The sequence below is a fragment of the Podarcis raffonei genome, chromosome 13, assembly GCF_027172205.1.
Source record: "Podarcis raffonei isolate rPodRaf1 chromosome 13, rPodRaf1.pri, whole genome shotgun sequence".
NCBI classification, from domain to species: domain Eukaryota; kingdom Metazoa; phylum Chordata; class Lepidosauria; order Squamata; family Lacertidae; genus Podarcis; species Podarcis raffonei.
This window is the reverse complement of record NC_070614.1, coordinates 50,524,537-50,539,545: the sequence shown is the minus strand read 5'-3', so window position 1 is coordinate 50,539,545 and position 15,009 is coordinate 50,524,537. Positions and strand designations below refer to the sequence as shown.

At 45.5% G+C, this 15,009-nt stretch overlaps 1 protein-coding gene and 1 non-coding gene across 2 annotated transcripts; both read left to right on the top strand.

The window, feature by feature from the left end:
• Window positions 1–218: 218 nt before the first annotated feature.
• LOC128400560 (transcription initiation factor TFIID subunit 9-like) lies at window positions 219–14,806 on the top strand. Its single transcript, XM_053362854.1, has 7 exons — window positions 219–303; window positions 481–562; window positions 4,489–4,625; window positions 6,206–6,340; window positions 7,155–7,236; window positions 8,252–8,365; window positions 14,339–14,806. The coding sequence occupies exons 1-7, from the start codon at window positions 244–246 to the stop codon at window positions 14,503–14,505; spliced, it is 777 nt and encodes a 258-aa protein (XP_053218829.1). The 5' UTR covers window positions 219–243; the 3' UTR covers window positions 14,506–14,806.
• Window positions 5,547–5,623, top strand: TRNAI-GAU (transfer RNA isoleucine (anticodon GAU)). Its single transcript has one exon. It is a non-coding gene; the product is annotated as a tRNA-Ile (tRNA).
• Window positions 14,807–15,009: the final 203 nt, after the last annotated feature.

Here is a 15,009-nt window from a genome sequence, read left to right as displayed (position 1 = left end):
CTGCAGTTAAAATGACTTTGTCAAAGGAAACCCGGAAGTGCCGCCTCCGGACGGAGGAGGTGCTAGTCTTTGAAAAAAATCCCAGCAACCCCTCTATATGTCAACGAGCCAATCGGGCAATCGTAAGAGGGAGAAACTGCCAGGCCTTCGCTTCGTTTTCTCTACTGCACATGCGCCATTGGCGCGCGCATGCCCAGTGAGCTGCATCTGCTCTCCCCCCCCTCCCCCCACCGCCTGGGAGCGATGGCGGCGATGGAGGCGGTGAAGATGGCGTCGCCCAAGAGCGCGCCCAAAGACGCTCAGGTGTGGGGTTGGGAGGGGAGGCGGGGAGAGGGGCTACCGGGGACCCCCACCCCCTGGGCTTGCAGGGGGGCTGCAGCTGCAAGGGAAGCGGTTGCGTTTCCTGCTTGCAGCCCAGTTTGCAGCCCATAGCGGGAATCCTGCCTCTCACGCGCCCTTCTGCTCTCTTGGTTTGCACAGGTGATGGCCCAGATCCTGAAAGACATGGGGATCACTGAATATGAGCCACGGGTTATAAATCAGATGCTGGAGTTTGCATATAGTAAGTTGTCTCCATGCTGTGTGTGGTTTTTGTTTTTTTAATGAAACAAAATGTTGCCTCCATGTCAAAGGTTTGGGTGAATTTGCCCCTGCCAGGTGGGAGTTATATATTGTTACAGGAATTATAAGGTATCAGATCTACAGTCATATCTCGGGTTACAGACGCTTCAGGTTACGCATTTTCGGGTTACGGACGCGATGGAACCTGGAAGTACTAGAACGGATTACTTCTGGGTTTTGGCGCTCACACATGCGCCGAAGCGCTAAATCACGCTTTGCACATGCGCAGAAGCGCCGAATCTCAACCCGCGTGTGCGCAGTCGCGGCGCTGCGGGTTGCGAACACTGCGGGTTGCAGACGTGCCTTCCGCGCGGATCACATTCGCAACCCACGCGTCCACTGTATGTTGATAATTGCACAAGGCAAACACACCTTGGGCCTTGAAGCCCTGGTACAATGTAGCACAGGAAAAATTGGTGAGAGTGCCAGCAGCTATCAGAGAGAAATTGCTTTCTTTTGAACTTCCCTCTTTACCCAGAAGTCTGAGCTCCTGGCAGAACCAACTTTCTGTTGTTAATAGGAATTCTAAGGTCCCAAATATAGAATACATGTTGATAATTGCACAAGGTAAACACACGTACATAAGTATATAAACCACATGTCTAAAACGGTACAGGAGAGCAATCCGAAAGCCATCTTGGCTCTCGCTAAAGACTCAATATTTCCTCTGCCTCCTTAATCCCCCTTTCCTGAACAGGTAGGCAGATAGCAATCAGGGGAAGTTCCTGAAGGGATTCCTCTCCTATATTGATGAACCTCCTTTGTATTAATTGTGATTGTTTGCTCAGATGCTCTGCACTGAGGGATGTCTGACAGGCATCTTGATTGTCATATCAAATGCCAATGTTTTGGGTAAACCGTGTCTGGAACTATGTGAAACTTGCCAAATCCTCAGGAATATCACACCTTGGCCTGCCTGAGCCACAGCAACCCCACTGTAGGTGTGATATAATTTCTGACTGTTTGTGTAGGGGATGTGCTTCTTCTCTGTGCCAAAATGCAAACCTTAAAAAGAGAGAAAACAAAAAAAAAAAATTCCTTCCAGTAGCACCTTAAAGACCAACTAAGTTAGTTCTTAGTTGGTCTTTAAGGTGCTACTGGAAGGAAAAAAATTTTTTTGTTTTGACTATGGCAGACCAACACGGCTACCTATCTGTAACTTAAAAAGAGAGGTTTCTTCTTGGTTCGGGGTCTTTCTTGCCTCCTTGCAAGGAGGGGAGGGAACTCTGCTGCAACAGAAAAAGTAAGATCTACCTGGCTTTCACTGCCTCCTGCCCCCATCCATTCATCTCTGACCGATCATGGACTTAGAGGGCACAGTCCCTTGGGGGAGTTGGGTAGCAAAAGCCAACCACCCCTAGTTTTTCTTTATCATCCCCCAACTTGGATGGCTTTAAGGGAGGATCAGAGGATAATAAGGCTTCCAGTGGCTGCTGTGGGCTGCCTCCACTTTCAGAGGCACTTTCTGAACCAGTGTTAGTAGTGTCAGGATGCCGTTAGTGGCCCCCGGCTGGTTGCCCAGGAAAGTATAGAGACAAGGAAAAGTTTCTTACAGTCCTTTTTCATTTCACTCTTTACAGAGAGAGGCTATAGAACCCAGCCTCTTGAATAATAATAATAATAATAATAATAATAATAATAATAATAATTTATTATTTATACCCCGCCCATCTGGTTGGGCTTCCCCAGCCACTCTGGGTGGTTTCCAACACAATACAGTGGTACCTCTGGTTACATACACTTCAGGTTACAGAATCCGCTAACCCAGAAATAGTACCTCGGGTTAAGAACTTTGCTTCAGGATGAGAACAGAAATCGTGCTCCGGCGGCGTGGCAGCAGCAGGAGGCCCCATTAGCTAAAGTGGTGCTCCAGGTTAAGAACAGTTTCAGGTTAAGAACAGACCTCCGGAACGAATTATGTACTTGAATCGTGTAGGCTGTTTATGTTGGCCAGATTTAACATGTTTCCCTCGGCGGTAGTGAGAGGAAGATACTTAGCTATCCCAGAATCAGAGCGTCTCTGTAAATGCAGAAAACAGGAACCCGATACTCTAGAGCATATATTCTTTTCCTGTGATTTTGGCAGCTATGCCAGAAGACAATTATTTGAGGCCCTAAAATTTAATAGACAGTTTTTTACACAACCAACTGTTCAGGACCTGCTGGCGGACAGCGATGATCAAATTACTTTAATAACGGCTGAATTTTTAAGTGCTGTCCATGAAGAAAGAATGGGCCATGATAAAGAGACTTAGTGGTTTTTAATGGTAGGTGATGTTGCTGTGTTGTTTTATATTATTTATGTACATTGATTTATTTTTTGGAGTTAAGAATAGGACTGGGATAAATTGTGTTCGCTGAGCCCGTATTTTATACAGTCTGTATATGATGTTTGTTTGTTAATGTGAGGTGTGATATGCCTAATAAAGGAATTTGAATTTGAATTTGAATTAAGTACTTAACCCGAGGTACCACTGTATTAAAATACAGTAATGCTGAATGGATAATGGTGTTGTCGCTTGTGAATCTCCACCCCCGTCTCTCCCACTTCCTCCTTTGTCATCATGCCCTCTGCCTTTGAGCTCTTTGCTCTCCTCCTTTTAAGGCTCGCTGGGCTCTGGGAGATGGAGGGTCTGGAATGCTTTCTGATGACAACGTGTCAGCCAGGTGTTGTTCTGGCTCTCCCATGATCTCCCAACGTTTCCCCTCATCTGTCTCTGAGCTGCGACCTCCCTCAAACCCCTGTTGTAAATCTATAGTGTCTTCTTCCTCCTCCTCTCTGGAAGGGTCAGGATGGGGAGGCGGTCTCCACCATTCCTCCTCTGCCCAGTCCCTGACAATTAGGAATGGGCCAGCTGCTAGGCACATTTTGCACCTGGCTATCTGCCACTTGTGACCAAGTGAAGATGCCTGGGCGCCAGAGTGGTGCCTGATGTCTCCACCATCTGGAGGTCTTGCCTGGGGATCCTTGGATCGCTACTGTTTTTGCACACTAATCCCCTATCCTGTAGTAGTAGTAATAATAATAATAATAATAATAATAATAATTTATTATTTGTACACCATCCATCTGGCTGGGTTTCCCCAGCCACTCTGGGTGGCTTCCAACAAAGATTAAAAATACATTAAAATGTCACACATTAAAAACTTCCCTGAACAGGGCTGCCTTCAGATGTCTTCTAAATGTCAGGTAGTTGCTTATCTCTTTGACATCTGGTGGGAGGGCGTCCCACAGGGCGGGTGCCACCACCGAGAAGGCCCTCTGCCTGGTTCCCTGTAGCTTTGCTTCTCGCAGGGAGGGAACCGCCAGAAGGCCCTCGGCGCTGGAACTCAGTGTCCAGGCAGAATGATGGGGGTGGAGACGCTCCTTCAGGTATACTGGGCCTTTGAGGCCGTTTAGGGCTTTCAAGGTCAACACCAGCACTTTGAATTGTGCTCGGAAACGTACTGGGAGCTGATGTACCGGTAGGTCTTTCAGGACCAATGTTATGTGGTCTCAGGGGCCACTCCCAGACCCCAGTCTGGCTGCCGCATTCTGGATTAGTTGCAGTTTCTGGGTCACCTTCAAAGGTAGCCCCACGTAGAGCGCATGGCAGTAGAATTCTACTAGACATTCTGTTTTGGCAACTGTAATCCTGGTTTAAGGAGCCATTTGGTGCCCATCTTATATATCTGAGTTTCTATCACTGTTCTGAACACGGATTTGCTGGGAATCGCAAGTGTTGTCCTCAGGTCCTGCCCATGGGTTTCCCAGAAGAGGCGCCTTGTTGGCTGCTGTGTGAACGGGATACTGGGCTAAATGAATCTTTGGCTTGATCCTGCAGGCCGCTCTTACGTTCTTGCATTCTGGCTTTTACTTCCTGACAGGATATGTGACAACCATCTTGGAAGATGCCAAAATTTATTCCAGTCACGCAAAGAAGTCGAGCGTTGACGCAGACGATGTGAGGCTGGCTATCCAGTGCAGGACGGACCAGTCATTCACTTCGCCGCCACCCAGAGATGTATGTTTTAACTGTTTTTAATTATCCTTTAGTAGTTGTTGTTGTTGTTGTTGTTGTTGTTGTTGTTGCTGCTGCTGTTGTTATTATTATTATTATTATTGCCTTATGTGTAAAGGGCCTTGAGATGGCAGTTTGAAAGGCGATTAATACATCAGTGATGTATTAATACATCAATGGCTCTAGAAGTTTCTAAAGCATCATGTGATATTGGGGAAAGGGAGGAATTCTTATTATTCATTTAAAGCCATACACGAGCATAGCTCTCTGCAAAATTAACATGAGCAAGGTAGACAGGGCCCTGTGGTGTGGAAGTCAAGTGAGGCCATCGCCTTGCTCAAGCTAAGCTGGTGGGAAGCGCCTGGGTAGAACACCTGGGAGCCACATATATACCATCCTGGGCCCTATTATGGAAGGAAGGTGGCAGGTAAACAATAACTAACTAAATGAGAGGCTAAGGCCCCATCCACACTTTGCATTTAACGTGCTGTGATAGCACTTTAAACAGTGTTGACTTCCGCCTCAAAGAATTCTGGGAGGTGCAGTTTGTGAAGAATGCTGAGTTATTTGGAGAGCTCTTTTTCCCCTCGCAGAGATACAGTTTTCAAGAGATACAGTTTTCAAATACAGTGGTACCTCGGGTTAAGCACTTAGTTCGTTCCGGAGTCTGTACTTAACCTGAAACTATTCTTAACCTGAAGCACCACTTTAGCTAATGGGGCCTCCTGCCGCTGCCGCTGCCCCGCCACCACACGATTTCTGTTCTCATCCTGAAGCAAAGTTCTTAACCTGAAGCACTATTTCTGGGTTAGCGGAGTCTGTAACCTGAAGCGTATGTAACCTGAAGCGTTTGTAACCCAAGGTACCACTGTAATAGCTCTGTGAGGGGAACAGGGGCATCTTAACAACTCTCAGCACCCTCAAGGCCAAGAGTTAGCTCAGTTGGTTAGAACGTGGTGCTGATAACGCCAAGGTCACGGGTTCGATTCCTGTATTGGCCACCTTCCTATTCCTGCATTTCAGGGGGGTTGGACTAGATGACCAGAGTTGGGTTCCCAACTCTGTAGTTCTGTGATTCTTACGTACTTAACAAACTTCAGCTCCCAGAATTCATGGCTGTTTGATGTGCTTTAAACGTACGCTGTCAATGTGGCCTAGATGTGGACCAGCGCTTTGTGATTTCCCTCTTCACCAGTGTGGTCGGTGCTGAGGAGGAATTTGAGAGGAGCTTAGCTGTAGAGCTCCAGCTTTGCATGCAGAAGGTCTTAAACTTAATCTTTGGCATCTCTTCCAGGTCAGGCTGGTTGAGACCCTGGCCTGAAACCCTAGGCAAACTCGGCCCTCCAGCTGTTTTGGGACTACAACTCCCATCATCCCTAGCTAACAGGACCAGTGGTCAGGGATGATGGGAGTTGTAGTCCCAAAACATCTGGAGGGCCGAGTTTGCCTATGCCTGCCCTAGAGAGCTTCTGCTTCCAATCAGGGAGCCCATTACTGAGCTTGCTGGACCAATGGGCTGACTTGGTATTCAAGGTACCTTCCTGTGTTCTTATTACTTCTTTTTTTTCCTTTCTTGGAAAAAGTTTTTGCTAGATATTGCGAGACAGAAGAACCAGACGCCGTTGCCTCTGATAAAGCCGTACTCAGGCCCGAGGTTGCCGCCGGATAGATACTGCCTCACAGCCCCAAATTACAGGCTGAAGTCTTTTCAGAAGAAGGTAAGGAGACTACCCAAAAGGAAGAGTCTGTCTGCCACACACTCTCCCTGCTCACTGCAGCCTCTCCAGCTTCCCATATCTCCTCCTAGTCTTCTTCTTCTGTCTTTATTATTTTCTTTTAATTAACGTTCTTATGCCACATATGTATACATTATCATATTACATTACAGGGCATAGTATAATATAATTTCCAACACGTATACAAAATTTATATACCAAATTTATGTACCTAAAGAAAGAAAAAAGAAAAACCAAAGACATAAAGCTATTCCAAAATCATATATGTGCCAACACTTTGGACTTCCTGTCTATCCCGTTGTATATTCCTTTTTACTCTCTTTTTTACTCTTATTATTATATATTTCTTTACATTTTATCGAATGCATTCCTATATCAATACGTACCCTTAATCTTATTTCTCAACTCAATTTCTCTCCGTCACTCAAATGCTAGCATAGATAGCGAACCTTTACCATATTTTTGAACATATGTCTTATATCTCTCCCATTTTCTCATAAATGTTTGTTTTGAGTTGCCTCTCAGGCTGTTTGTCAACTGCTCCATTTCAGCAAATTCTTGTCGTTTGCTATGCCAGTCCGTTATCGTCTTCTTCCTCTGTCTGCTCATCGTCATTTCACCTCCAATCCCGGGCTCAGCCTTTTTCCCCTGGGGAGTTCCCTAGCTGGTTCCTTCCACCATCCCGCCGCATCCAACCAGCCCATGACACAGTATTACTGAAGGCCCTTTTAAAACAGGCCGTTTTCTGAGCCAGTGACCCTGAATGACCTATTTATTGTGTGCTGCTTCGTTCCAGCTGACTTCCTCTGCGGCACGGATCACGGTGCCACGACTGAGTGTCGGCGCCGTCACCAGCAGGCCCAGCACGCCGACGTTAGGCAAGTTTCAGCTTCTAATTCTATCAAAGGCTACCTGACTTTTAGAAGGTGTCTGAAGGCAGCCCTGTTTAGGGAAGTTTTTAATGTTTGATGTTTTGTCGTGTATTTAATATTCTGTTGGGAGCCGCCCAGAGTGGCTGGCTGGGGGAAACCCAGCCAAGGTGGGCAGGGTATAAATAATAAATTATTATACATTTAAAGCGCTCTTATTCCACTTTAAACAGCCATGGCTTCCCCTAGATAATCCTGAGAAGAGTAGTTTGTTGCTGAGAGTTGTTTGGAAGCCCTAATTTCCTTCACGGCAATATACCGTATTCTTTGCTCTATAAGACTCATTTTTTCCCTCCTAAAAAGTAATGTGTGTGCGTCTTATGGAGCGAATGCAGGCTGCGCAGCTATTCCAGAAGCCAGAACAGCAAGAGGGATCGCTGCTTTCACTGCACAGCGATCCCTCTTGTTGTTCTGGCTTCTGAGATTCAGAATATTTTTTTTCTTGTTTTCCTCCTCCAAAAACTAGGTGCGTCTTGTGGTCTGGTGCATCTTATAGAGCGAAAAATACAGTAATTCCCAGAGCTTCCTAAAAAGAGGTTAAACCACTCTGGGAATTGTAGTTCTGCGAGGGGATTAGGAGTCGGACACGACTAAACAACAACAAACAATTCTCAGCACCCTTAACAAACCACAGCTCCCAGAATCCTTTGGGGAAGAAGCCATTATTTTAACGTGGCACCATCGTGCCTTAAATGTATAGTTCCAATGCGTCCTATGGCTGTTTGATGATAGTCAAAATAAGAAGACGACTGATAAAACACAGATAGCAAGAGAAGACAGGGGAGAGGTAAACAGCAGCTCCTGGGGGAAGCCGTGACTGTTAAGCGATAAACTGCTTTAAATGCATAGTGCAGATGGAGCCTTATTCTTCATGTTTTTGCCTGGCAACCCCCCGTATGCCACCTTGAATTTAAAAACAATGGCTTGCTGCTTCAAAACTGAATCCTGGTTGTGTGAATCTCAGGAACTCCTTCGGCGCAGACGGTGTCCGTTTCAACGAAAGTTGGCACTCCCCTGCCTCTGACCGGTCAAAGATTCACGGTGCAGATCCCAACCTCCCAGACCTCCGTAAAATCAGGTGAGAGCAAGCCACGCTGCCAGGTGTTACAGCTGCAAAGCTTTTCCTTGAATGGGGGAACCAGGACTCTGCGGTACAAAAGCTGAACCTTTTGGCGGGTGGGAAAAGTGTGAGCTCAAGTGTAAGGTAAAGGTAAAGGGACCCCTGACCGTTAGGTCCAGTCAAGGATGAGACTGGGGTTGCGGTGCTCATCTCGCTTTATTGGCCGAGGGAGCCGGCGTACAGATTCCGGGTCATGTGGCCAGCATGACTAAGCCGCTTCTGGTGAACCAGAGCAGCGCGCGGAAACGATGTTTACCTTCCCGCTGGAGCGGTGCCTATTTATCTACTTGCACTTTGACATGCTTTTGAACTGCTGGGTTGGCAGGAGCAGGGACCAAGCAACGGGAGCTCACCCCGTCGCGGGGATTCGAACCGCCGACCTTCTGATCAGCAAGCCCTAGGCTCTGTGGTTTAGACCACAGCACCACCCGCATCCCTTAAGCTCAAGCGTGCCTTCTCTTTATTTGCAAGATTTGGAGGGGGGCTGTTTGTGCGTGTTCCAGCTCGCACCCTTATGTGGCAAACTCCTGGAGAAGAATGAGGGGTAGGGGCTGTTCTGTTAGGATCTGATTTCTTTCCACAGGGCCTGCAAGACTGAGCTGTTCCGCCTGGCCTTTGGTTTGGACTCAGTCTGACCCTTATGTTTCCCTCCCTTTATGTGATCTATGGGTTACTTTTAAAATGAGGCTGCATTTTAAATTGCATTTTAACCTGCATTTTAAATTGTTTTATTTTTCCTTTTCCCCTATTATGTTTTTAGTGTAATTTTTACTGGTGTTAGCCGCTCTGAGCCCGGGGAGGGCGGGGTATAAATAAAATTTATTATTATTATTAGGCAAGTAGCTCACTGACCAGGCAATCAGCCAGTTTTCAGCTAGCCCCACCTACTTGTCTTCCTTCTTGCAACTGGTCAGAGCAGGCATAGGCAAATTCGGCCCTCCAGATGTTTTGGGACTACAACTCCCATCATCCCTAGCTAACAGGACCAGTGGTCAGGGATGATGGGAGTTGTAGTCCCAAAAACATCTGGAGGGCTGAGTTTGCCTATGCCTGGATCAAATGGTGGCTCTCCCTGTCATTCCCTCTGATTCATCCTACAGCTGATCTCTGTGCTGCTTGCCTTGCCAGCCCCAGTGGACACTAGCCGCTGCTGAGAATAAGGATGGGCAGACCATTTGCTTCTCTTGAACCTAAGGCAGAGGAGCTGTGCTGAAGGCTGACATCCCTTTCTAGCTAGAGGACGAAACCCAATACCTGACCACCTTCATGGCGGGGGGGCTATTGGGTTGTTTGTATTTTTATTAGGTATTTTGTGGTTTTATACAGTCATACCTCGGGTTACAGCTGCTTCAGGTTGCGTTTTTTCGGGTTGTGAACCGCCGAAACCCGGAAATACCGGAGTGGGTTACTTCCGGGTTTCGGCGCTCACGCATGCGCAGAAGCACAGAATCTCGCTTTGCGCCTGTGCAGACGCGGGTTGCGAACGCTGCAGGTTGCGAACATGCATCCCGCACGGATCATATTCGCAACCCGAGCGTCCACTGTATCTTGATTTTATTCTGTGGACCACCCCGAGGCCCGCCCCCCGGTATAGCACGGTATATAAATTCAATAAATAATACAATCAAACCTCGGTTGTCGAACGTAATCTGTTCCGGAAGACAGTTAGACTTCCGAAACGTCCGAAAACTGAAAGCGGAAGCCTCAATACAATAGGGCAGGGGTGGCCAGCTTCGAAGAGACTGTGATCTACTCACGGAGTTAAAGACTGGCAGTGATCTACCCGCTTTTTTGAGGAAGGAGAAAGGCCTGTTTCTTTGGGGTTCAGGTCAAAGTTGCTGAGCTTTTTTAAGGGAGGAGGAAAGCCCCGGTTTTTGGGGGGGTGCAGGGCAAAAGTTTTGAGCTGCTTTTTGTTGTTGTTGTTGTTTAGTCGTTTAGTCGTGTCTGACTCTTCGTGACCCCATGGATCAGAGCACGCCAGGCACTTCTGTCTTCTGAGCTTTTTTTAGGGGGAGTCAAACTTATTGAGCTTCTTTGGGGGGAACCAGTGATCTACCACAGACGTCCAGTGATCTACTGGTAGATCACGATCTACCTGTTGGACGTGCCTGCAATAGGAAAATGGAAGCCACGTGGCATGTTCGACTTCCGAAAATCGTTTGAAAACCGGAGCGGTTACTTCCGGGTTTTCAGTGTTCGGGAGCCGAAATGTTCAAAAAAGGAGCTGTTCAAGAACCGAAGTACGACTGTAATAATAATAAAAAGTGCAGCTCTGCGCGTCCTGAGAAACGCTCAATGAACAAGTTTATTGGCTGAGAATAAGGGCTGTTGGGGAAGCCACCGTCATGGGTTCCACAGGCCTGCAAAGTGCACAGGTTTTCTATACAGGCATTCCCTCGCCTTAACTTCACATATGCTTAGAAATTTAGTCACCTTCACAGAGCAAAAGCATGCCTATCTTATCAGAGCTGCATTCCTCTGTGCGAAAAACAGGGTGTTTACTCTTCACCCAGCTGCCTCAAGGTTGTTTCTTCTGCAAAAAACATTTCCTGCGCATCCTTAACTCAGTCTGGTTAGAGGGAGCCAGCTGGTCTCCTTACACTGAAGTTGAATGTTGGAAGATTGAGGACAGATTAGGAACAAAGTACTTCTTCGCAAAGCACACAGCTGTAACTATGGCACTTTCTGTCATTAATTCTACTCAATATCGACCCAGAGCAGAACTCTGACGTACAGTTAGCAGAGCAAAAACTTAAAACACGTTGCAGGATTCCCCTCCAAAAAAGTTGTTGTTTAGTCATTTAGTCGTGTCTGCCTCTTCGTGACCCCCTGAACCAGAGCACGCCAGGCAATCCTGTCTTCCACTGCCTCCTGCAGTTTGGTCAAACTCATGCTGGTAGCTTTGAGAACACTGTCCCACCATCTCGTCCTCTGTCGTCCCCTTCTTCATCTTTCCCAACATCAGGGTCTCTTCCAGGGAGTCTTCTCTTCTCATGAGGTGGCCAAAGTCTTGGAGCCTCAGCTTCAGGATCTGTCCTTCCAGTGAGCACTCAGGGCTGATTTCCTTCAGAATGGATCGGTTTGATCTTCTTGCAGTCCATGGGACTCTCAAGAGTCTCCTCCAGCACCAGAATTCAAAAGCATCCATTCTTGGGCAATCAGCCTTCATTATGGTCCAGCTCTCACTTCCATACATCACTACTGGGAAAACCATTGCTTTTACTATACGGACCTTTGTTGGCAAGGTGATGTCTCTGCTTTTTAAGATGCTGTCTAGGTTTGTCATTGCTCCCCCAAAAATAGACCAAAGGAAATTAATATTTCATTCAGCAGAGCTTTATTGCTACTGAAGGCAAAAGAGCATAATGGTCACAAATCCAATGCATTCAAGATTGGCACTGTCCATAAGAAATCCAGTTGCAGCAGACTTAACTTAAACATACAATAACTTGTAATAACACTAAACCTTAACACTGTATGCAGAATTGGCGGAGCTGATTGGGAGAATAAAAAACCAGCGTGATCGAGCTTTCCAAAAAGACGAGTAAATTTGTACAATATTTGAAGGATAATTGAAGAACAATTAACAACACTAGCAGGGTTGATATAAAAAGACCTGTAACAATGATTACTGCCTTTTTATATGTACTCAGAATTTGTGATAATTGGAATAAGTGAAATGTAAATTGGAAGAGGTAAAAATGCTAGGATATAGAAATGAATTATGAAAACTATGAGACTGGAGGAAGGGATTAGCTCATATAAGCAAAGAGTTAAGGTAACAATACGGATGTATTTAATTATTATAAAATGGAAATTTAATTTTAAAAATTTTTTTTAAAACCCCACTGTATACAAAACACCACACCAGGAGGAAGAGAGATAGAAGGAGAAAGCGTGAAACCCAAACTCCTTCTGGCCTTGTTATTGTAGTCAGCAAGACCTTGGCAGAAAGAGATAACCGGACCAGTTTAAGCCAGCTGTACTCTGCTTCTTTGAAGGAATAACTGAAAACATCATGAACCTTCAGCTTGTTTCTTTCACACAGAGAAAGGCTCTCAGAACCCTCTTGAATTCATTAGAATAGGAAAGATCTCTACACATCAGATCAATATTTTCTTTTACTTTATTTTCAGTGTGAAATTACAACAAAAGTTACAAACATAAAACCCAAAAACAAAATAACAAAAACAAACCTACAAAGAAAACCATACCATCATAACAGACTTTACGTACATATACACATTGACTTCCTTCCTCTGTTTTGAGACTTCAGAATTTTTAATCTTTCTTAATTGTTGTGTGTAAGGTCAATTACCTCTGTCTTTATACCTTTTGCACCGTTTTTTCAATTTCTTTAACCTTACAAAGCTTCATTCATTACATACCGATCTACTTACTCCAGAACAATGTTTTTTTCATGTATTCTTTGACACAATCCCATTCTTCTGCTGACTTTTGGTCCTATTGTCCCCTTAAGAATGCTGTAAATCTTGCCAAATTTGTATATTCACAAAGTTTAATTTGCCATTCTTTTATTGATGAGATTCCCCCCCCTCCGCCAGCTTTTTGCTATGAGCATCCTGGCAGCTGCTGTTGCATAGAGGAATACTTTCCTTTGATTGCCTGGAATATCTATATTTTCTGTGCCAAGAAATGCAAACTGACACTTGTTCCCGCGGGTGGCGGTGATGACCAACAACCTAGATGGCTTTGAAAGAGGGTTAGGCAAATTCAGGGAGGAGAGGGCTATGCTTGTGTCTCTTCCTCAATGCTAGCTGCTTGGAGGCACAGGAGCAGAGGGTGCAGTTGTGTCCAGGTCCTGCTAGCTGGTTTGCCATAGGAAACCAGTTGGCCACTGTGAGAACAGGATCCTCGACTAGATGCTCCAATGGCCTGATCCAGAAGCCAGACTCTTAACGTTCTTACGAGGCCTGGAAACAGATAAAAAGCGAAGCAGCAAAGTAAGTCTGCTCCAACTGGATTTCTTATGGACAGTGCCAATCCTGAATGTATTGGATTTGTGACTATTATACTCATTTGCCTTCAGTAGCAGTAAAGCTCTGCTGGATGAAATACTAATTGCCTTTAGTCTATTTTTGGGGGAATCCTGCTTGCCCCTTCCACTTCCTAGCTATATAATTCGCTCAGCTGCCAATAAATTTGTGAGCAAGTCCTTCGTAGCCTGTCAACCGTCCACCCCATCGTAAATCGATCATCACGCTGCCTCTGGACTTTAGATCAGCTTTAACCCAGTGGTTTCTGTCATCTCCTTAAACACCCTTTGCCAGAGAAATTGTACGTATTTACACCCCCACCACATGAGAACATAATTCCCCATTTCCTGGCACCCCCTCCAACATGGCACCTAATATTCCTTGTTTATTTGATTTAATCTGACTGGTGTTAACTGCTCTGAGCCCGGCTTTGGCTAGGGAGGGCGGGATATAAATAAAATTTTATTATTATTAAATACCATCTCCAAACTAATTTATAATAATTTTCATTTATTCTTATAGACAACATTATCAATGAACATTTCTCCCCTATTTCCCCCCAGCTTTGACTATCTATCTATCTGTCTATCTATCTGTCTCTATCTATCATCTATCATCTATCTATCATCTATCTATCTATCTGTCTATCTATCTATCTATCTATCTATCTATCATCATCTATCTATCTATCATCTATCTATCATCTATCTATCTATCTATCTATCTATCTATCTATCTATCTCTATCATCTATCTATCTATCTATCATCCATCTATCTATCATCTATCTATCTATCTATCTATCTATCTATCTATCTATCTATCATCTATCTATCTATCCCTCCATGTATCCATCCATCTATCATTCTTGATTTTGGGCATACAGGCAGGCAGTATAAATATCTAACAAATATCCTTCCCTTTCTCCTTCTCAGTGACTCCAACTACCCCCACGGTCCAGAATGTGCTGATCAACCCCTCCCTGATCGGGTCCAAAAACATCCTCATCACCACCAACATGGTGTCGTCGCAGGGCAGCTCTGGTGAAACGAACACCTTGAAGAGGAAGCACGAAGAAGACGACGACTACGATAACTTGTGAAAGGGAATGCTCATCGTTTTGCTGCCTTAGTTGTGGCGCTCCCACCTCTCCCTCTCCGGAAGCCTTCAAGAATGGAGGGGACGGAGGGACAGAAGACAAGCAGATGGCTCTACTCTCCCAGTTGGCTACAGTCTAGCTGCAATGGACCCAAACTGGGACTGATGGGAGCTTAGATGGAAAACGTGTGGAAGCCACTAGATGGTGGAAGGCTTAGTACAGGAGCTTTGGGAAAAGTTGATTCTCCTCCTGGCACAGCCCATTCCTCCGATCTCTCTTGGAATTAAAAGAAGCAGCACCTGTGCATCTGTTCTGGTGGTACTCTTGTTTCCTGCAATGTGTCTTTCTTGGTTGGAGGTTGTGCGGGGAAGAGTACTGTTTTTCCTTCTTCTTTCAAATAATTTTTATTGGTTTTTACATAACATCATAACAGCCTTTTCCCCAAAAATAAAACATTTGGCTCCATGAGCCTGTGACTTCCCTCCTCCATGACTAGTAGTTTTCAAA